The 23,897-nt window shown below is 42.7% G+C and overlaps 1 protein-coding gene and 1 pseudogene across 1 annotated transcript in view; one reads left to right on the top strand and one right to left on the bottom strand.

The window, feature by feature from the left end:
- Positions 1-746: 746 nt before the first annotated feature.
- PRUNE2 (prune homolog 2 with BCH domain) overlaps positions 747-23,897 on the top strand; it is a 235,404-nt gene continuing 212,253 nt past the window's right edge. Inside the window, exon 1 of the mRNA XM_045840229.1 lies at positions 747-868. Coding sequence (XP_045696185.1) covers positions 833-868 — 36 coding nt within the window. The 5' untranslated portion in view covers positions 747-832. The remainder of the gene's footprint in view (positions 869-23,897) is intronic.
- LOC123819819 lies at positions 7,113-7,892 on the bottom strand (annotated as a pseudogene).

The following is a 23,897-nucleotide window of genomic DNA, read 5'->3' as shown; positions in this document are numbered from 1 at the left end:
CCCTTTGCTGGGTGGGTATGTTTTGAGGCCAAGGAGGATGGATGCAATCTTGCACAACCTTCCAGCCTGCTCTTCTGATTATTTTCCATCAAGGTTATACTGCTTTTAGCTCAGCAGTAACAGTCAACCCCCCACCCTTCATTCCTCCCTCCTCCCCCTGCCCCCAATCTAGCTGAGAGCATCCCCTGGCTAGGCCAGCAGAACCAGCTCATTAGGTGACCGCTGGAGCGCTCTCTAACGTGCCAGTTAGCCAAGGGGGCGCTGGCCAAGGAGGGGGTCTCCTTAGGGGGCCTCTTCCACCACTTGCCCTCTTCCCACCTTCCCCTGACTGACAGAGTGCCTGCGGCAGAGGTTCCCTCTGCAGCAGCCCCTTGCACTTGGCTCGCACTTCTGGGCGCTGTCCATGGTTGCAGCAGCTTTAGGCGCGCCACGTCAGGAGGCCGCAGCAGGGCCCTGCGATTGGCCGAGGAGCCCCTGGCCATCCCCCAACACACCCGGCCCCAGGGTCCAGGTCGTGAGCTCCGGCCCCCGCAGGCGCTGGCAGGGAGCTTGCTGGGAGCGCCTTGGGTCTCCCGGAGGCACACCCACTTTCCATAATAGGGCAAAGCCTGTGTCCTGAGCGGGGCGGAGGAGCGCAGCGGGTGGGGCTGGGAGCCCTAGGACGCCACCACCGAGGGTACTGGCACAGCCTCTGCCGCCTCCGAGCGGCAGGAAGGAGCAGCTGGTCGCTGCGCCCCAGGCGGCCGCTACCCGGAGACTCCGCTCCTCTCTCCCGACAGAGATCTTCCTCTGCGCCCCTCCGGGTACCTCTGGTCAAACCTCTCGCAACGATATGGAAGAATTTTTGCAACGCGCCAAGTCTAAACTGGTAAGTTGAGGAAGCAAGGCTGTGAGTTGTGTGTGGCTGTGTGCGCGTGTGCATGTATGTATGTGTGTGTGTGTTCTAATGAAGAAGAAAGGGCATTGCTGTAGAAGAGGAAGAGAGAACTTTGTCATTTAGTTGTCAGGGTATACGGGCTGTCCCCTGGAAAAAAAATTCTGGAACTCCGGTGCTTACAGCAAGCAATCTGTCTCTAGAATTCTCCCTCAAGCCAGACAAAATGCCGGGCTGGGGGCGGTCATAACCTGACTCAAGTTGGGTGCTGTGTGTCCAGTTTTGGTCCCTTCTGCCTGAGATTGGAGAGAGGCAGGTCCAGCCAAAATCTGCGTTTTGCTCCTGAAAGCTAGAGGATGAAAGGGTGTGGTGCTCCTTGGAAAAAGAGCCCAGCCTCTGCAGATGCGGTACATGTAAGTGTAGAAGGAAAATAAGAATCTCTTAGGTGGACACACTGTGGTGATTGCTGTGGAGCAGGGCTGGGGATAAGGAGATTAAATGGTAATGGAAATAAGTATAATAAAGATTTTTAAAAATTTTAAAAAGTATCTCTTAGAATTGGCTTTAGCTGGAGGTGGTGGCAAAACATAAGTGAGGAAGTCAGAGTGTCGGTGAGGAAGGACATGTGCCAATGCGCAGTTTATACAAACTCACCACACTCAGAGCTTGCTCCAGTGTGGGAGGTGGGGATACTAGCCTGTGAACCGTGTGTCTCTCTGGTCCTTATTCAGATCTGTACCACGGGACAAAGAGAGAAGGGGAAAGCCCCAACTGTTGCTGGCCATGTGGGTTTTGCCAGACTGTTGTTCTCCTGGAGAACAGCGTGTTGGCCAGCTATGTTTAACTATTTCATTGTACAAAGAGTGAACCAAAATTTCACTGTGCACATTGACAGTTGCTATATATTCTGGAACAACAGATCCTAACAGTTTCCTAATTCTGAATTGTTTTGACTCTCCTGCATAGTAGTAATAAACATAATGGAAATGTTTCCGTTTAAGCACTTAAAACAAAAGCCTCTGCCCTTTTAGTAGCAATATCTTTAATGAACAGCGAAAGCCCCTTTTATGGGCCTGGCATAGGAGAAAATGCATAATTTATGATGCCTTTAACCTTTAAACCTTAGAAGCCAAAATATAAAGTCTGCATTAAGGTGACATCTTAATCACAAGGCAGGATATTTGCAGGCTTGTTACTGTAACTCACCCTCAAACAACAAAGGGAGTGCAGAGGAAAGTGTGATTCTTACCATGACTTAACTGTAAGTATCTTTTAAAAGACCATTTAAGTTAATTAGTGCTAATATAAGTACTTTGTCCTCTACCATAAGCCTCCCGGAGAGCTGAGTGTTTGTGGGGATTTTAGAATTGAGAAACTATAAGATTGTTTCTGTGTTTATTGCTGACCCCCCTAAGAGTTCTATATGAGCCCATGAAGGAAAACACAGATTGCAGAAACTCACTTGCATTTCTGACAGTACAAGTATGCTCTGTGTCCTTTGCCTAGTAATGAGTGAGAGATGGTCAAAAAGGAAGATCCGTTTTGGCTGCTTATTTATTAATTGATTTTTATGGAAGAAAATAAATGATGATCAATGATAAATGCAGTTTTAGACCACACCTGTACTCCACTCCCCTTATATTTATTTTAACAATAAACATTTACATTGTGGAGAGTGAGCAAGAGGTTTGTCTCATTTCCGAAGAGCAATTGCTGGAATAAAAAAGTCCCTGTTTCAGAGTAATCAGTTGAAAGTCATGTGTAAGTTTATTTACTGAATCCCTTCATTAGCTGAGCAATTGCTCTACATCATTAAAAAAATAAAGACAGGAAAAGGAAATGGTTGTTTGAAATACTGTTCCCAGTCTCCTGCTTTACCCAGAAGAACAATTACTGCTAATTTTGTTTTTTTCTTGGAATAGGTTTCTCATTAGTGATCGCAATTAGTCTGTCACATTCAGCTGCAGCAAAGGTGGCTTGGTCACTTTTAGTGCCACATTTTCCCTGACAAATTGCATGTTCTAGGTACAAAGTTTTTACTTCATATGCAACATTTGACTATTATAGTAGATAACCTTTGTTTAAGAGAACAGATTTGTTTAAGAGAAAAAAATCAATAATTATAGCATTCATTTGTGAGTTTATTCATATAGAAATGGCAGAATTTTTTTAAAATTAGGCTATATTTTGGGTAACATTCTAATGAGAAGAAAATCATTGTGCTGGTTTTCGTTTAAGCTTTATTAGACCAGAATTAGGTAGAATTTATATGTTATGTTTAAGCTGTTTTCCATCAGAAGTCAATACAAATCTATCTAAACAATACCTTAAAAAAGTCTAATTGGCAGATTTTTCCTACCTACTTCACTTCTTTGATATTCTGTAAGCGCAATACATATCTTTGAATGGCTTGAAGAAATTAATGTCCCTTCCAAAGCCTTAACACTATCACCATCAAAGCTAGTTAATTTCAACAGACCAAAGATATTTAAAACTGCAAAACTGAATTGCTGTTAACCAATCATCAAACTTTGGGGACTTTATTTGTGTGCTTTTTAATCCTAACTAGGAATATTTAATATCCATCTGTCATTGGGAGGGGAGAAGAAGTTCTCCCATTCTGGGCCAGGCCCTTGGGTGGGACAGAAATCTTAGAAGCGGAAGGGATGCTTTTGAATTTTTATCAGGTAGTTGGGAGATTATTTTTGTTGAAATTGGGAGAGCACTCTTTTCATTCTATTTATCATCCCAGTCTGGTTTTTCAAGTCTTTAAACTGAGGCAGATTCACTGATATAATCCCATCCCTCTTTTCCCTAAAACTTCTGATACCACCCTTCATTCCAGAGAATAGGTAAAGCAGATCAGAAATGGTGAAAGTAAACCCCAGGCACGGCTTCAGAGGGATCTCCTCTCCTGGAACTCAAATGCTTCCCTAGGAGACCTGCCTCTGATTTGTCAGGACAGGCGTAGGTGCCTGGAACTTCTTTGTAAAAAAGAAAAACCTCCGCTAAAGGTGGAGGGCAGCAAGGGAAGTAGTCACTCTTGCCATGCACAGTCTGCAGAAACGGTACCTTCTTGACAGATAGGGAATTGATGCAATTATTGTGAAACAATCAGAACAGCAGAGTAAGCAGTGTGAGAGCTAGACCCCAAGGCAGTTGAGGTGGTAATCAAAGGGTGATGTTTGTTACCTTCGTCAACTAATCCGTGCGAGAACTCAGCTAATTCTGATCTAAAGACACATTTTCTTTCTCTCTCTTGCCACTGCCCACCTGGGTTTTCTTCCACCTGCCTATGCTGAGCTGGAATAGAAACAGAGATCGAATCCTATAGTTCCAGATCTGCCCTTAAGTTTAAGCCATGCCTTTCATCTTAGTTATACCAGTTCTATGGTGGTGTCTTCATCATTCTTAGTTATACTGTTTCTATGATGAGGGAAATTGAGAGCTTCCTGCCCTAGTCTGTAGTTTAGGAAATATCCTCCATTTCATAGGGACCAGCTCAGAAAACTATTCAGGCCAAGACAACCTCATGATGGCAGTAAATTGTTGAAGTTTTTATGAACATTAGGAAGGGGGAAATGAGATAAATGGGAACCGAGAACCCTGGGGCTCTGGTTGGCAGGAAGCCAGGGTCCCTACACTGGGTAGACCGGCTGCTGGCTGCTGAGCCTCTCCCACTGCCCAGACTTCACCCGCTGATGCAATTGAAGCAGCTGCTCGAGGGCGGGAGGCACTGCAGCACACATGCCCTGAGTGGTAGGTCATGAGCCAGCCTTGTGTGTGAGTGTGTTTGTGGCAGGAGTGTCAGCTGCCACCGGGTGGATTCGAGGCATATTAATGTCCCTGGAATGCTGTTTTCAAAGACAGGGTGGGGAACAGGATCACCACTACGGTCTGGAGAATGCACCTGCCACTTCAGCAGTGACAACTGCAGGTGAAAGGCTCACACTGCAGTGGGTATTGGTCAATATGGGGACTTCCACAGAATAAAAGTTCTGGGTGACCTGCATGTCAACTTATACTCTGTGGTATATGGCATAGAGACAAGAAAATGCATTCAAAACTCTAAATGAACAACCATATTAGAGTCTATAGAGATGAAATTTAAAAAAAAAATGAAAAAGACTGCGCCATGTCTGCAGAGTAATCAATCATCTTGATTGGAATTTGGAGGAATATATTCTTCCTGATTTCCTTAATGGGAAGAAGGTTGTGCATGTCTATAAAAGCGTTTTTGAAGTAGAAGTTCCATGCCTTTCAAAGGGCTGCTGTGGTGAGGACTAGCAATGATGGAGATGCTGGCAGAGCAGTTTCCCTTGGAGAGCTGAGGTCATTCTGATCACCATCCACGGGATCAGATCCCTCCCCATCATAAGTGAGAGCTGGTGCATTTGAAATGGTGCCAGAGCATCCTGAGCAGGAAACTCAAGAACCCAAAGCACTTCTGTGTATATGGCACCTCCCACTTAGGTTCTGATAAGAGAAGAGCCCTTGATTGCTTTAGTCCTGGAGTCAGCTCAGCTTCTCACCGCCTGAGCTCTCATACCGTGAGCTGTGACTGTCCCAGTCTCAGGGCCTTCAGAGAAGACCCAGACTTTTTCAGTGTAAATCTCAGAGTGGACTGGTCTGCCTTACAGCTAAAGAATTGGTCACTACCATTCAGATAGCACTTGTGTCTTGAAGGACGTGATCAGGTGAGTGAAGACACCCTTTAATCTGTGATTTGGGGAATATGTAGTGTAACTATGTACAAAAGTAACAGCTTTGGTCATCTGTAGCATTTCTCTGGGCTGATATTAACATCATGTTGGGTTTGGTGTACCTCTCTGGGCAGCTCTCATAAGCACTGGTGCCTTGGTGATGGAGGTATCACTCTTCCCTCACCTCCACTCCTCCCTGGAGTGCTAGCTGAGCAGAGAAAGGAGTGAGGGAAAAATACCTAAGTCTGGATGAAGGCTTCAAAAGGGGAAAGAACATCTGAGGACCGGAGGGGTAAAATCTATGGTTTTGCCTTGCTCATTGATTCTTTTTACACGCTGGGGTTTATGGGAGAGTCATGGAGTTTGGAGTCTTTGGAAAGAAACTGGAAGGGGCAGGGCTGGTATATTCAGGGGGCAGCATTGACATGGATTTTGATATACAGCCATGGGTCCCACAGTCGCCTACTCAAAACCTCCGGTGATGTCCCAGATCCATGTCTATCTGAGCCCTGTGGCTTTGGGCTTGACTTTCAAGGGAAAAGTAATCTTTCTTCTTAAGGGCTCTTGGGGATGTAACTGGGCACTAGATTGCCCAGGAAAAGCAGACCCTGGAAGGCTCGGTTAGAAAAACTAATAAGCTGATTTTAAAAAGCCTTGGGTTTTTAATATGGAAAATGGGAAAATGATACCTGTTTCACAGATTTGTTGTAAAGCAAAATAATGTGTCTATAGCACCATAGCATAGAACCTGGAATAATGCTTGCTCCTCTCCATTTGCCCCCAAGTTGGTCCTTTTCTTCAGTTTCTTATCTCAGTGAGTAATATTGATTCATCCAATTTCCCCAACTGGGAATTTCCTTCTCCTCTGTCCCTTCCCCACCTGTCATATTCCAGATACCACTAAATCATCCGGGTGGGAGCAATGGCCAGCTGGGAGGGAGGGAGCAATGGCCAGCAATGGCCAGCAATGGCCAGCAATGGCCAACCGGTTGGTTGGTCTCCTGCAAACCACTCTCCAACTGGTATGAGGTAGGTCACTTTGAAAGCCTTTTTCACACTTCTCCCACTTCTCCCTTAAAACCTCATAATCACTTTCCACTGCTCTTAGGAGAACAAACAACACTCTTAGTTTGACCCTGGACTCTGGCCCGGTCTGCTGCCCAGTTTCTGCGGGCTTTTCCTCCTGCCTTCTCTTGGCTTAAATAACTCCTACCTCTTCTGATTAGGTGAAGAAGAAGGAATGACTTTGCTAAATGATCCCTCCCTACCCCACCTCCCCCATTTCATGAGTATAAGTCAGGTGTTATTTTTTTAGCTTACTCATCTCAGCTTGTCATTATATCTCTATTGGGAATGCTTATTTGATTAATGAGAGTAGGGCCAGGGTCTCTGTATGGTTTTGCTCATCATGGCATCTCTTGGGACTGGTGCAGTGCCTGAAGCTCAGTAAGTAGCATTTTGGGGGTGGGGTAGGGGAGAGGCAATGAATCATGCCATATTATCCTTAATTAAGTACAAAACCTTCCAATCATGTTTCACTTACTGCTCTGTTTGGCCACCAGTCTCTTGTCTCTCTCTTCAGTAATGGTGAAGCAAGAGCTTTTCCTCAGGAAAGAGAATTACATGGTTTATTGTCTTTTCAGTAACAAAAATATTAGGGAGCTGGGTGACAAAGCTGTTGCCATTGGCATCATTTACCTGAACCACATCAAAAGAACCAGGGTGTCCCTTTTTGTTGGTGATCACACCAATTCTTCCCAAGTTAACACCTCCCATTACCATGCTCAGGTTAACAGTATCAAACTTGTTGAAATCAGTAATCAGCTTTCAAATCAATCTGAACAGTGTGGTTCACTCTGATGAAGGATCGGGGTAGCAGATGGTGTGAGCATCATGAGTCACCAGATGAGGGATGTTTTTGTCTACAAAGATCTTTCTTATTTTGCACAACTTGTACTTGGCCTCCTCAGGTGTAATATAATAAATAGCAAAGCCACCCTTGGTGTCATAGACCAGATGGAAATTCTTTATTGTTTTATCAATGCTGATGATGTCCATAAAACCACCAGGGTAGGCTATATTAGTTCAGACCTGGACATCAATCTTACTGAACCACTGCATACACATCTTCCTTAATTCATCGCCTTTCAGGGCAGATTTAAGTCTGTTCCTTAGGAAAAGATGTGGGGAAAATATTCTCTCAGTTTGTGGGGATGAGTCAATGGATGAGAGGAAAACACACTGATTAGTTTATGCAGCATCCAATGCTTTGGAGCTGCTACATGCTTCAGATGCTTCTTGGAACTCTGAGTCATACTGTGCTAAGCACAAAGAAGAGCAAAGTGGTTTTAGACTGAACGAAGCCCTAAAGCAAAAGTCTTGCGCAAAGTGTGACATATGGTAGTGGCTCAATAAAAATGAGTAAGTGGATGAACAGGTATGGACTCTTAGAGGCCTGAGTCTGAAGGAGGTCTGGTGACAGTGTGCAGAAACCCCGGCTGGCTGATTAGAAAGAGGTGAGAAACATTAAGGTCAAAGTGCCACACAGCACTTTGCACAGAGTACGTAGTTCATACTATATGTTACTGCAAAATAATGAAGCCAGCTTTTATACAGGACTGACTGGAATGTATATGTTCTTGAATATATTTTGGCAACAAGTCTTGTGTAGTTCACGGTTCACATACTCACATTTGAGAATTAGCTTTCTTAGTAATATATCATGCAGGGGCATAGAAACAAGTAGCTGAAAGTAGACATCAATAAATCAAAGTCACATCTGTGTCATCATCCTTTATGACTGGTGACTTCCCTGGGAGCACACATTTCTACACTTGAGCCCCTAACCTGGTGACGGTGAAGCTGCCTATAGTCAAAGTTGCCAGCCCTAACATGAAGATTCGGGAAGAATCTCAGAGAGCACTTTTGGATTTGGAGGAACCTTGGAGATCCTGTTTTCTTCCTCTTCACTCCTTTGCCTTAAATGCCATATGCTATGGTGGCTAATAGTGTGGACTCTGGAGCCAGCTGTCTGATCTCAAAGTCTAACATTGCCATTTTCACTTACTGTCAGGCAACTTCAGTTAAGCACACTTTGCTGTACCTCAATTTTCTCATCTGTGAAATGAGAGCAATAACAGCACTCCCCTTTTAGGGCTATTGCAGGTATGCATGTACTAAGATGCTAATATGTTCTCCATGTATAGTAATAAAGCATGAAAAGCCATTGATGGAGAAGAGGACCAGAAAGCCCTATTTAGAAACAGGGACAATTCTTAGCTCCCTCTTGTTCAACTAAAATTTGTTGAATGTCTGTCTTAGCTCTAAGAGATACATTTTTACACTCAGTGTCCACAGTGATCTTGTGAGGTAGCGAGAATTTTCCTTTTGCACTTGAAGAAACTGAGGCTCAGTGAGGTTGGTCCAAAGTTTCATAGTCAGTAAAGAGCAGAGCCAGGCTTTGTTCTGAAATCACCTGTCTCCAATTCCAGGACCCTTTCTCTTATCCACAAGTACCTCTTCCCAAGAGAGGTCCTGGGACATTTCATTCTTTTCGAGTAAAAAGTGAACAATTTCACAGACTAATAAGAGGGCTGAAAGGTAAGTTCACTTTGACCCAAGAGAACTTCATTTCTCTGTGTTGATTGTTTTGTATTAACAACCCTCAGATAGCCCTGACGGGTGTGGCTCAGTGGGTTGGGCATCGCCCCTGCAAACTAAACAGTCATTAGTTCAATTATCAGTCAGGGCACAAGCCTGGGTTGCGGACAAGATCCACAGTCAGGGGTGTGCGAGAGGCAACCAATCAATGTTTCTCTCACACATCCATGTTTTCCTCCATCTATTTCTCCCTCTCTTCCTGTCTCTCAGAAACTGACCCAGTCAATCAAATAAAAACCCTCAGATTACTGAGTAATCAACCAATATTGAGAACCTGCTATGAGAACAATATGGTGCTGGGCTGTCTATGATTTGGATTTCCTTCAGGCAACTAAAATCGATTAGTGAAAACATATCTTTACAGTTAGTTCTGTTCTCACAATAAAATGTCCTAATTCTATTTCTGACCACCTTCATGAGATGGTAACTAACTTTAAATCATCCAGAGACTGCTAGGTGAAATAAATTGGGAGCATTTTCTCACTGTATGCTCATGTGAAGGAAAAATAAATGACCGGTAAGTTATTTGGGAGATACAATATGTAACTAACCTAGGAGCAACCAAATATATTGTGCATATTTAGTGAACTTCAAATAATAAGAAAGCATTTTTTTTCTAAAAAGTTAAAAGTTGTCCCTTATTTGCCATCAAGTTTGTGAGCACATCTTTGGTTTTACAGACTTCTTCATTGTTGTCACTTTCTTGCTGGAGGCTAGAAGGAGTACTTTGAATGACTGATTGATTGATTGTAAGGTGGGTGAGATCACCCCAGGTGACACAGCTAGCAAGAAGTGTTGGCCTTGGGACTCAGCTCTCCGCTGTGTGGAGAAGTCCTTTGGCTTCATAGTGCCCAGAAAATCATTGGCTATACTTAAGATGCACATAAAAGCAAAGAAAAGAGGGGAGAAATGAAAGAGGAAGGTGGAGGTGGAATTGGAAGGGAAGTAGGAGAAAAGAGAATAGAGATTCGGGGGGAAGCAAGTTTGAAAAATGGTGAGACATAAAAGAATATTCTTTCCAAAACCTGGGCTGGAATGAGTAAGTAGCAAGAGCAACAGTTCATGTGTCTGGAGTTCACTTATTTGGCCATGTCAGCCAACCCAGAGTCTCCTGAAAACTGAGAATTATGCAAGAGGCAGCTAAAATTGATTAGTGAAAACATACCTTTACAGTTAGTTCTATTCTCACAAGAAAATGTCCTAACTCTATTTCTGACCCCTTTCATGAGATGATACCTGTAAATCATCCAGAGACTGCTAGGAGCACAGCAAAGACACAGGAATGTTAGCTGCATATCCACAGTCATTACTTCATTTGTGCTTTGACAAGCTTGGTTTTTCTCAGCGGGGAGGTGATGGAAGAGGCCAGCTGCCAAAGGCTGTGATTGCTGATAACTCACAAGGGAGGAACTGCACAAACAAAACCCAAACCAAAAAGAACCCATGAGAAGCAGGTCCTCAATAAGTGCCATTGCATCTGGTGCAGGGTAAATAGTCCTAAAAATCTGTACAGCTTCTGGGGCCATAATATCAGTGAGGTAAAGCCCATCACTGATACTCACAGTAATGACCCTGAGTAATCAGCGAAAAAAGGATCGTTTAAGCTCTGTATCCTATTTAAGGAGAAATGTAGTGTACTCGAGCAATTTCAGAAAAAATTCCCAACTCAGGGAATTAAAAGAGAAAAAAATAGAAAAGAAATTGTCGCAGGAAAGCTAAGCTTTGGTCATCTGAAAAAGTCCCCCTGCATAGGAGACCTCATTCTTGAGTGAAACCAGATATGTGAAATGTTAGGGTTTATAACAAGTGAGTCAGTAGTCAGGACGGACAGTGACAGTGCTAAAATTGTGAGCCTGACGTGGGGAGGCATGTCCTGAGGCATGCACAGGACAGAAGAAACCCCACTCCCATCCTGAGTTCACAAGTAAACCTGGTTCTGGACTCCACAGCAAAGCTGCAGTAAAGAGCCTGGGCCTGTAAAATGAGATCCCTAACAGCCTGAGCAGGAGGGGTAGCCTCCTGATGGGCTCTTGATCATTTGAAAGGGTTTTCGGGAAGGGTTCTCATTCATAGGAACCATTTCTTTCCTTCAGGTGAAAAAACAGGACTTTCAGGATGAGTGGCTTTATTTTGCTTTAAAAAAAATCCGTTTGTTTTGCTGAGAATAATTATCTAGCAACTAATTAAAGGGTACTAAAGCCCTGTGTGCATGCTTGCTTCTTGCTCTCTAAAACGGAAAAGAGGAAAGAGCGGAGGCAGAAGTTTCTCCTGCATGTAGAAACACCTTTACACTCTTCACACACGTATTCTCTAACAAGTGGTCAGTGGTGCTGGTCAGACTGGCACCTGGCCCTGGGAAGACGGAAGTGTCGCAGCTGGTGGACAGATCAGCTGTTGCCTGCCTGGGTACATCTGAGAGGACCCGTGTGCAGCTGCTCCCCCAGGAGATAGTGTCCCAGGACCCCTCTCCAGGGCAGCAAGGGGGCAAGTCTCTCTACCAGCCCCCTACCCCATTCTCTGCTTCCATCTTCTCCCTGGTCCTTAGCAGCCTCGTTTGCTTTGTGTGCAACATTTCCTGGCCGACGTACAGGGTAAGACTCTTGCACTCTGATGGCGATGATATAAACAGACTCCGAGAACGTGGCCTTTCGGGGGCCAGGCTGGATTGTTTCAGGGCAAGGTGAGCAGCATTTCAACCAAATCTTATGGATTAATACAAGCTTAAACTTTTTTTCAGGTTTTGTTCTGTGTTTTGAATGTTTGGCAAGATCATTGGGAGAAATTTTTGTTTCTTTTTAGGCGGTGGACAAACTGAAAGCCTGGCCTTAAGAAATATATAACAGTCATAGAAAAAGTAAATAAGAGGGAGAATTTTATCCTTTAGCTGAATATTTCTCCTATTATTTCATTGTGCATTTGCTTTGTAAGCCCCTAACATAAAGCTGTGTGTGAATCCAGGAGATTCCAGTAGGTCCGTATTTGTGTCCTTGGCTGATGCCTTTGGACGGTGGCCAGAGGCGCCATCACCCTTGGCTCCAGGCAGAAAAATCGACATAAACTCATGGTGGTGGATGCAGATCAAAATGCCTTTCCAGAACTGGCTTTTAAAACATTTTGAAAAATTCATTAGCCTTCCAAAGCATTAGGTCAGTCCGAGCCTTATGGAGGAAAAAATTATTTCATGCCAAAATAGCCTCCTGACCAAGCATGACCTCGGTGTAAAAACCAAGTCATACTCAAAGAGTGTCATAAACTAGCATTTATGTGGGCTGCTTTGATAAATTCGCAAACTCCGCCATGCTGGTTACTGCTGGCTCCTTTGTTGGACTTCCGGCAAGATTTATATCCAGCCACCCTGGTCACTGTGTCACACTGGACACACCCTGATGTATCACTTCAGGGAGTGGTGTGGGTAACAGGCATCACAGTCCACGAGTTTAGACACAAGATTCTGTGACGATAGTCTTTTACAAGGGACTTTTTGCCGTGAAACTGATAGTTATTTCAATCATAGATCTTTACATTGAAACTATTATAGAAGGATAAATCTTTAATACTGAGACAGAGGACTTTAGACATTGTCTATTCCCACCTCCTGGTATTATGTTTTAAGCATCATTTATTTATAAAATAATAAATAAGCATTAAAGCAAATTTGGGAAATAGAGGAAAGCTGAAATATGACCTGTAGACAATATAAAAACTAAAACTAAAAATTACTTTCATTGAAGCATGGCACTTGGCAACATTTCTTAGTCTTGTGCAGAGGGTTAAAATGAGATATTCATATATTTTGATATCTTGATTTTTACTTCACTTAACATTATTTGTTAAATATTTCTCTGTGTTATTGCATAGTATTCCAAATCCACATCTTAAATAGTAGCATACAATTTAATTAAAAAGGTATACTATGATTAAACATTTTAATTATCTTTTCTTTTTTTTTGCTATTGTTAATTGCACCAAAATATCTTTGTACCCAAAATATTTTATCCTGTTTAGGATTATGTCCTTAAACTAGCTTCTCAAACATGTGCATATTGGAACAAAAGATACAAATATTCTTAAGAATCTTGATAAATTTTTTCAACTGGATGAAATCTACCAAATTTTAAGACTCAGAGAGGTTCAGGAAGATTAATTTGTCCCAGAGCCAAACACAGATTTCAGGTGTCTTCTGTGCTCCTGGCAAATGAGAAGCTTTACAATACAGTGGGGAGAGTACTATGCTAATTTTTAAAATATGGATCCGAGCAAATAATCTGAAGCTGCCTTGCTGCTAACTTGAGGTGATCATAATGCAATGTTTGCTTCACCATGTACAGCTGATATTTGAGATCGTGAGGTAGAATCTGGCTAGGGATGGCACTTCTTTTTCGTTATACTTCTTCTCTTACTTATTTCAAAAGGAGTGAACCGTATGGAACAGTCTAGCCAGTTGCTGTTATACTTGGTGTGGTAATTCAAGTGCCTCAGTATTGCACTTGATAACTGCTCCCACCTATGCGATCTCACTTAATCAATCTTGTATAAGACACATTTTATATTTACATCAGAGATGAGAGAACAAGGCCAGCAAGGTGAGATGCAGCCTTCCTCAAGAATGCTCAGCTGGCAAACGGCAAAGCTGGCCATAGAATCTGTGTCTTTTGATTCCCAAGCTTTATATTCCAGTATCATCTGTAAGAAGAAAAATTGGTCCACACTTTGAAAAGATAGTTTGAAGGTTTCATTGACAGTTTAGTGGTTTGGATTCAGCTCCATAAAAGAAAAATACAGGGCACTTTTCCAAGAGTAGAATATCCAGTGATGAAATGTATTTTATGAAGCTGTGTTGTAGGAAACACACAGGAAAGCATGTCCACAGAGCTTTGGAGTTTCGTGTGATAGACTCTAGCAGTTTATAAGTGCGAGATTAATGGATATGTCTTTGGTGGAAACACGCTGAGCTTCACAGGTGCTTGGGACCAAGTGCCACCCGTGATGCACAGGGGGCTCCTGAGAGGCAGGTCTCTGGAGAGCCTGTGGGCTTCATCCCGCATACCTGTAATGGGGGCAATGGGTGGCTGGATGGTGGCTGGATGGTGCTTATGTCGGCTTCAGTTGAGAGTTCTATGTAATGGGGGAAGGAAGTTTAATTGCCTGTAACACCAGCTCTTTCCTTGCTATGGAGGAAGTGCAGTTCTGTGAGTTATCTCTTCTCTCTCTCTGTCTCTCTCAGTCCCTCCTCGGTGTGTGTATGTGTGTGTGTCTGTCTCTGTATCTCTCTCTTCCCTTCCACCTACCCCATTCCCACTATTTCTCCATTTGTATATTTGTTAACTGGCCAAAACCCTAATTCATCCCATATTTACGCAATAGTGAATAATATTAATTTAGTGCAATTTAATGTAGTCTACACTGAATTCTTCTCTTTCAAAAAACTTGCACTAAGAAACAATGTCTTATAGCCATGGTCTCACAGAGGTCAGATGATGGCTAAATTCAACACACACGAAGATGAGGATGCATCAGACATTGGCCTATGGATGGAGGTCTTGGGTTGCCGTGTTTTCCAATATACTTTAAGAGTTAGATTAATTCACACTGAAGAAAAAAGTGAAACATCCACATGTAATTGAAAGGAAATTTAGGGAGATGGAGTTCAAGGTTAGTCTGGGCTTGAAATTCTGTATTAATAATAATTTCAGGTTTACAGGGCATCAGTTATCCTAGTATGACTTTAAGAGAAATTTATTGTCTATGGATGGCTTGTAAACAGTATGGTAATTCCTTTACAGATGTCATGTCGGGAAGCTTTAATATACCCTGAGGGAAATATACTTGGGATGATTTTTTCTGGTAAGTGTTGGGATGGGAGTAGAAGTCACTTACTCTGAGACACTTAGCTGTGTAGTTGTTGAATCACGCACATCTGCTAGATACTTAGCACACTGTGGGCAGGAGGTTTTGGTAGGAAACCCTGTGTACCACAGCTCCTCACTAACCAACTCCTTTCAAATACACTTCTGCTTTATTACAGACATAGAGCCGAGGACATGGAAGGCCAGATACAAACGTTCAGGTTAAGCTAGTGTCTTGCCCTGATCAATATCCCTTTCTGGGTTATTATATCTCTCTGCCCTGATTTCCTCAGAACATCTTCATCCTGCTTCTTACCCCTGGCCTCACCCCTCAGCAAAACATGCTCTTGGCCAGAATGCAAGGCAGTTAATACCTGTCAGAACTGACTCCTTCATGGCAATCCTTGGAGAGAGGCACTGTTCCCAAAATGTAGAGCTAGATTTCCGGTATGCTATCTCTACCTGAGAGTCTTATATTTCCATTTCTGCGTGCCACAGGGGCATGATACCTCACTTCAGGAGGAGTGGTCATTGCAGTAGGGCTTCTTAACTTCCACATGTAGAGGGGTTATTCACGGGTGCTGTTAAAATGCAGAGTCAGACTCAGACAATTGGGGCCAGGAGCTGGGAATCTGTGCTTTCAGCAAGCTCTCAGGTGCTGCCAGCCCCCAGAGCGCGATCTGAGTAGTGAAGAGCTAGAGTGTTGATTAGCTGGGAGAGGGGGGCACTATTTATAGCCCCTCTAAAACATCCCTCAGAATCTTCAGGGGGCTGACCCCAACTGAAATGGCATCTTCCTCCCAGAGGAGGTGTGACCTACACTTTACTTCTAGTGGCCTCCGTGCAATCTCGCTGAGTGGGGGCGCCTGGTGGGACTGGTGCCGCTGCCTTCTAGGGTATTAAAAATCTAATGCAGAGGAAGAAATCTTTATCTTTAGTTCTTTTGTTTCAAGTCAGAGAACTGGTATGGGAGAATCTCTTTGCAGTCACACCACTAAGACAGCTATCAATCTGAACTACCTGTAAGGCAGACCCTGTCCCTAACACATGCCTTTAATATGTGTTGCTATTAAAAATATTTAATATCTCTTATTCGCTGCCAATATAAAACACGGGGCCACAAATATGTTAATGAGCTCCAGGGAGGGTTTGTGAGGAGAGAACTGAAGGCGTGGTGGGGTCTTAGCAAACCCAGGGCTCTTAGCAGGGTTCCTTAAATTACCCCGGGTGGAAAGCACACCTGTAGTCCTGGGGTCCTGCTGCAGGGAATAAAGTGTTTGAATCAAACTTAATTTTTTCACCAAAACAAAACCATTCACAGATTTGTTCGCCAGTTTTTGGTCTCTTTTTAAAATCTATATTATTTTTAATTTTTCTTCTCACATTTTGACATTGTCTTTCTCGCGGTCCTTTAGCATCTGGGTACTTATTGGCTGTCTGTTTCCTTGTGCCCCTCCCTATTGTTAGTGGTGTGTGCTTATATGTGATGCTTTATTATGGATGGCGTTCCTTTATTATTTAGGCCTTTCCTTTGTTGACGGCTTTTGCTTAGTCACTCTGCTTCTCTGGTGTTCTTTGTTCATGCTCAATTTCCTACAGCCCTTTTTCCCTTTCCAATTCTTTTTCCCTTAACACAGAATTTTGTTTCTCTTAGAAGGTGAGGAGCCAAGAGGGGCTTCAGAACCTAAGGTTTGGGGGGATGATTACCAAACCTCTTTGAGTTTTTAGGAATCATTTTAGATCCTGCTTTATAATCCATCAGCTTTCACCAAGTTATGTTCTGGTAGCAAAAATCTCCAGTGTCAGTGGCTTCAACAGCAAAGGCATATTTCTCACTCATGTTACAAGGAGCTGTGGCTCCAAGTGCTGTCTTCATTCTGGGTGAAAGCACTAGGAGCAACAACCACATGGAACAGGCTGCTCTCGGGCAGAAGAAAAGTCAGGGAGGCTGTAGGGTCCACTGTTGGTTCTTAGAACTGGAATAAGCCACTTCCAGCTGGATTGCATCAGCCAAAGCCAAGTCGCCTGGTCGAGCCCATGGTTAGTGGCACAGGAAGTACACTCCTCCAATAGGCCTGTGCTGCAAGTTATATGGCATCGCTCGGGGACAGATTGTCATCCTTCTATAGGAAGGAGAGTTAATAATTAGGGATGGCATTTCTGTGTACTGTATGCTTTAAAACTAGAATTCATACTGTCAGGTGGACACTGGACAGAACCACACTTATATTCTACCAATGGTCATATCAGCAGGCAGGTATTCACCAAATAAAAACTTTGATTAAGAAACCTGAAATAATTTGGAAGTTTTTAATATTATTCATCAGCAAAAATCTCCACTGGTTATTTAGTCATATCCCATGCCTTCAATGAGGCTTGGACAGGTGGTTTCCACGGCACATTTGGGAAACTTTAGGCTGCATCTGTGTCCCAAGTTAGGGATGTGGGGAAGTTGGGTTAACTTTCCCAGATGACCAGAGAAGGATTTATGGGGCAAGACTGCATGGGAAAATGCTTTAAGCTCCCTGTGCCTCGGTTTCTTTATATACAAACTTGAAATAACAACCAATCTCCCTTATAGGGAGGGGGTCTTGAGGATTAAAATGAATAGCATATGCAAAACTCTTAGAAATGTGTTTGATGCATAAGGAAAATATTTAAGTTTTGCTATCATGATGATGACGATGATGATTTCTACCAGCTGGTTATTTGCACCTCTGAAAAACATATTAGGGATTCCAAAACCATCGATTTTAGAGATAACAGACAATCAGACTTACATTTCCAAGTTTGAGATTTACTCATAAATAAACTAAATCAAAATTAATACAAAAGGTAGGGGCTTAAATTCCTGGCCTGTTAATAAGACTAGTGTTGAGTGTTCATGCCCTCCAGTCACTGCATGGAATGAAAGTTCTTAAAGCTCTTGCTTCACTTGGTGACTATATTGCATTTGAGGCATGTGCGAACTGGGACAGATGCATGGTTGGTTTGCTGGGAAGTTCTGAAAGGGCAGAGAGGAGAGGCGCAGGACTCTGCCCAGAAGTCAGTGGCTTGGCCCTGGGGCACTGGTCTTAGGGGAAATGGGGAGCTTCCTGGGGAACAGAATGAGGCTTCTGGTCCGGATGGCTGACTTTGTCTCATCAACCCATCCTGAGCAGTCCCAAGGTAAAAGGAAAGAAGCAAGTGTCATGGAATCAGAATGTCAAGTTCAGTGACTTCTTAACTGCGTGAACATTTTAACCACTTTGGGTCTTGGTTTACTCGTAAATGTAATGCTATTTAACATTCATCCAGCCATATATGAGAGCATTATATATATTCTTTAAGTATTCACTAAAATAATCTTATTTTCACAGTAACCCTATTTAATAGATATGCTTATACCCATTTTTCAGGCAGATAAACTGAGGCATAGAAAGATGACTCACTTGCCTGCACTAACACAAGCAAGAAGGTGGGGACCCAGGTTTTGAACGCAAGCAGTCTAGTTCCCAAGGCTACGTTCATACACATCATGCTTTGCTGCCTCTTGATAAAGTCAACACTTTATCCAGGGTTGCTGCTGTGAAGATTAAATCTGTTCATCTTTTCTAAATCCTATTCCACTAACTGTCATGGAATAAGTAGGTGCTCACTAAACATTAATGGTTATTTCCTATCTCCTTCCCTCTTTGCTGTCAGCTCTCCTGGGAGACACTCCTAGGGAACTAGGATTAGTGGGGTGCCTAGGAATGGGGTGGGAGATCTTTAAGCCCTAGTTTTTCCCAGGAAAGGCCTCAACATAAATCTCAAATTTACCTTGTATTTTAAAGCCCTGTTTCTGTCCCATTTACTTCCTGAAGCTTTCTTCCACTGTTCTGCCCTTTACTACACCAAGCTAGAGAGTGTGATGCCCTCTTGTAAAGCAAGCCCCACGTTAAAAAGAGTGATGGCACAGCTGGGTGTTCTTCCCAGCACACCATCGTATCTGCGTATGGAAACCCTTTTCTTCAGTAACGTGAATAATCTTTACATGTATTTTTAATTTGCTTTGAGTGTCAACTATTTTTAAAAGTTACTTTATTTTTCCCTTTTACTCTATGTGGTATGAAACTGGGGACAACCTCTCCCCTTCCCTTGGGATAAATAACCACTAAGCCAAGAGGTGTGGCACATACAAAGCAGCTGGCACAGAGTAATACATGACTAACCTCTTCAGTGATTGTTTCCATCATTCCGTGTTCTCCTCCTGGCACTCTGGTTCCATATCATCCTTGTAGCTAGCACTTGTTTTAGAGGCAGAATTTTGTCATAGAAAAAGAAGTGGCTACAGAGAATGAGACATGGATTTGAGTGCTTCCTCTTCTACGTGGGAGCCGTATGACTGGCAAATCACTGATCCTTTCTGGACTCTGTCTGCAGTTGCAAAATGAGGAGGTGAGGTTAGTTCAGCTGTTATAGACCAGGGGCTCTAGCACTTGGAGATCTCCAGAGATGGATCCATTTTAATATTTCCATACCACTACTGCTGTTAAATGATAGATAAGAAAGTTCAAAACATGGAGTCCACAGAGCAGAGAAAGAAAATTAAAGGATTCTCTAGTGGTGAGAGATTGGGGAACAAGAATCACTTTTTTATTTTCCTTACAGCACCTTCTACATTATTTGACAAATTATTCATGTCTTCTCATCTATAAAATGGGGATAATTTAGACTTTATTTCAGGAGGTTCAGAGTCTCTGTGAAGATTAACTGAGAAAGGACATATGGAATACTTAGTCAGTGGCACTTAACAAATTGTGACTGTTTTTCTAGTTCTTATTCAGTTTTTTAAAAAGCATTTACCTTATTTATTTTTAAAGAGAGAGGAAGGGAGAGGGAAAGAGAGGAAGGGAAACATTAATGTGGTTGCCTCTCACATGCCCCCTACTGGGGACCTGGCCCACAACCCAAGCATGTGCCCTAACTAGGAATTGAACCAGCGACCCTTTACTTTGCAGTCTGGTGCTCAGTCCACTGAGCCACGCCAGCCAGGGCTGTTTTCCTAGTTCTTTAATGTGGGCTTAAAATTACCCAAGGGGTATATTTTGGATTAAGCTCGCCCCCACTAGGTTACATCATGTCCTTAACTCCATGATGGACCTAGGGTTCTTTGAGGTTGCAGTGAACCCAGGGATGAATCAGTTAATTCCCACTTTCCTGGGAACTGTAACCCAAGTGTATTTTGTGCAAACCCTTCAACTGGATATGTCACTGATTAGTAATATCTGGACGCAGGCAAAAATAGGCCAATGGGGAGAGGAGTGGAAAGGGATGAGGGAAATATGTGGAGACCAAAGTTCTTAGCATCATTCCTGGTACATGCTGTTTGTAGCATACACACTCAGTGATAACTGCTACCATTTAATGAGGGCTTACTGTGTGCCAGGCACTGTGCTAACTGATCTGCATATGCTACCTTTTTAACTTTCTTAGCTAGTCTATAATCTCTTCTCTCTTGGCCAAAGGAGGTCACAGGCCAGTCCATATTCAAAAGGTGAAGAAATAGAGTCCCCCCTCCTCCAGATGGGAGGAGCTGCTAAGTTTCATTGTAAGTGCATGGATAAGGAGAGAGACCATTTTTGCAATCATTTTGCAATAGTCTGCATAGTATAAACAGTACAGAAGATCACATATTTCCCTGGAGTGACTTCTGTGCCCAAGAAAGGGGAGTCAGGTGGCAAATGCCTCTGAGCATCTTGAGTCCCTTTTATTACAGACAGTGGCCAAGAGACAATAAAACTGAAATGCAGTCCAGTTGTTTGATATGCTCAGGAGCCATTTTGCAACTATTTGGGGAATTTTGTGTTTTCTGAATTCACTTGGGTTCTCATGTTCAAAACAAGCCCCAAGCTAAGAACGACACTTAACTGCTATCTCAAAGCTCTGTAGCCAAGTGCTACATTGTTAGTGTGGTAGCCAAGGCTGTAAATACTTCAGTTAGTCTTTTCAAGGGAGAGAGCATGAGTAACAGATCATAACTTCTAAAAGTAAGCAAGGCCCCAGCTTACCAAATCATGAAAATGGATGCTCAAGCCTGAACAGTATTATCCAAAAGGTGGGATGCTTTTTAGTGTAGGAAGTAAGATGATGTCATATGAACCCTTGGACGACTGGACCTGGTTTATTAATTTTTTCCTCTTTGTAAGCTTTCCATATGTACTAGTAATAAATAGTTTTCTTTGGAAATATATGCTTATATTAAAAACTGGGTCAATTAAAATGTAATCTGTGGATAGGGCAAAATGATAGCTGCAATCTGTGGATGGGGCAAAACTCTTGAAGGCAGTAGGTGAATGATTCCTGGTAAGTTTAGCCATGTGTACAAACGCTTAGCAAGGTAGCCACCAATTCAAAGCGCAGAAAGTAAGCCTGAAAGACAAGGTTGCTGAAAGTATCGGATCAGAAAAAAAACAGATCCGAGCTATGACTCAGGTATACTCTCACAAAACTACACCCCACTGTACTAAATTACTCATTCCTTCCATTCCTGATTTTACTTACTTTTGAAAATTTTATTAAATTTATTGGGGTGACATTGGTTAACTACTCATTCCTTTTAAATCAACAACCTGAAATGAACAAAAATTACTTACAGGTGCAAACACATTTTATTAGGAAATATTACAAAATGAGTAATATTTCCCCCCACTGACAATTAAGCACTTCATATACTTGGTGATGAGAATGGTGATTACAATGAACATATAGATTAACGTTCACCTAAGTATTTGGGGGAGCTACCTCACAGTTTTTTGGTAGATTCACACAATAAATAAGGAACAGACGTCTGTAATATATTGTGACAAATCTTGAGACAGGTATTACCTTGTAAACACATACTTGAATATCCATATTGGATCAGAGAGAGATATTTAATCAGAGATCATATATGTGCCCTTAAAAATATGTGAGGATGAAAAATTTAAAGCATATGTGGAGTGGAACATGTAATTATTAAAATATTCATGGGATGACATACATGGAATCTGTGTTGCCATGTGGATGAATTTTGAAAATATTATGTTAGGCGAGTCACAAAAAGTCACATATTGTTTGGTTCCACTTACATGAAACATGCAGAACAGGTAAATCCATAGTGACGCACTGCACATTGGCGATTACCAGGGGCTGGGGAGTGTGGTGGGAGATAGGAAGTAACTGCTTAATGTGTACAATGTTTCCGCTTGGGGTGTTGAAAATGTGTTGGAAATAGATACAATGGTGTTGGCCCAATCTTATGAAGGTATTGAATTGCTTGAATTATTCACATTTTTTATGGTTAACTTCATGTTATATAAATAGCACCTCAATTAAAAAAACAAATATATGTATATAGAAACATAGGTATTAAATATACATACTTAAACACATGGCTGTGTATGGCACTCTTGCTCTTTTATTAGTATAGTGTTTCTCAACTTGTGGGCTTTTTTTCTTTTTTAAATTATAGTTCATTGATTATGTTACTACAGTTGTCCTGTTTTTTTCCCCCTTCGCTCCCATCCACCCAGCATACCCCACTCCCTCAGGCAATTGCCCCACCATTGCTCATGTCCATGGGCAATGTATACAAGTTCTTTGCCTACTCCAGTTCCTATATTGCACTTTACACCCCCATGGCTATTCTGTAACTACCTACTTGTACTTCTTATTCTCCTCACCTCTTCACCCATTCCCCACATGCCCCTCCCATCAGGCAACCATCAAAATGCTTTCTGTATCATGATCCTATCTCTGTTTTTCTTGTTTGCTTAGTTTATATTTTAGATTCAATTGTTGTTAGTTTTTTCTTGTCTGGGAAGCTTTTCATTGGCCCTTCAATTCTAAATGATAGCTTTGCTGAGTAGAGCAATCTTGGCTATAGGTCCCTGCTTTTCATGACTTTGAATATTTCTTGCCAATTCCTTCTAGCCTGCAAAGTTTCTGGTGAGAAATCAGCTGACAGTCTTACGGGAACTCCACCGTAGGTAACTAACTTCTTTTCTGTTGCTGCTTTTAAGATTCTATCTTTATCTTTTAACCTGTGGCATTTTAATTATGATGTGTCTTGCAGTGGGCCTGTGTCCACCTTGTTTGGCACTCTCTGTGCTTCCTGGACTCCCATGTCTATTTTCTTCACCAAATTAAGGAAGTTTTTCTTTCATTATTTTTTCAAATCAATTTCCAATTTCTTGCTCTTTCTCTTCTCCTTCTGGCAACACTATGATGCAAATGTTGGACCTCCTGAAGTTGTCCCAGAGGCTGTGCCCTTCATGTGGGCTGAGTACACCCTCTTCTTGTAGTTGAGCCTTGGTTGCTGTTGGCAGATCAATGGGAAGGATTTATCCAGACCAGTCAGCTGCAAGGATTGTCTGTGACCACTGGCCACCACCCTCTGCACTCTGTGGAGGATCAGCTGTGCAGGGGTAGGGTGGTGGTGCTTTGATGTGATCTGTAGCTGTCTACTGAGTGCGCAGGCTCTGGGGTTTCTTGGGCAGTGCAGGCCAAGGTCAGCCCCTACCTATTTTTGCCCAGGGCCACCCTGCCTGAGCTATAAAGCAATCTGAGATGGCTCCTGCTTGTGCTGGACTTGTAGATTCCCAGAAGAAGTCAAGCTGTGAATGTAAGCTGGCTGCTGCTAGTGCTGGGCCTGGGGCTCACTGAAGCCAGCTGTTGCTTGTTTGAGAGGATTTAGGAAGTTGTGAAGCAGGAGGCTAGACAAGCCATTCATATGGAAAAGCAGCTTGTGTTGGGCCCGTAAGTTGGGTGAGGCAGAGTCTCTGGGGATTTCCAATGGTGTCAAAGAGTGTT

The sequence above is a fragment of the Phyllostomus hastatus genome, unplaced genomic scaffold, assembly GCF_019186645.2.
Source record: "Phyllostomus hastatus isolate PE091 unplaced genomic scaffold, TTU_PhHast_1.1 phas_contig_34, whole genome shotgun sequence".
NCBI lineage: Eukaryota > Metazoa > Chordata > Mammalia > Chiroptera > Phyllostomidae > Phyllostomus > Phyllostomus hastatus.
Note: the sequence above shows the minus strand (reverse complement) of the source record. Positions and strands in the feature narration are given on the sequence as shown.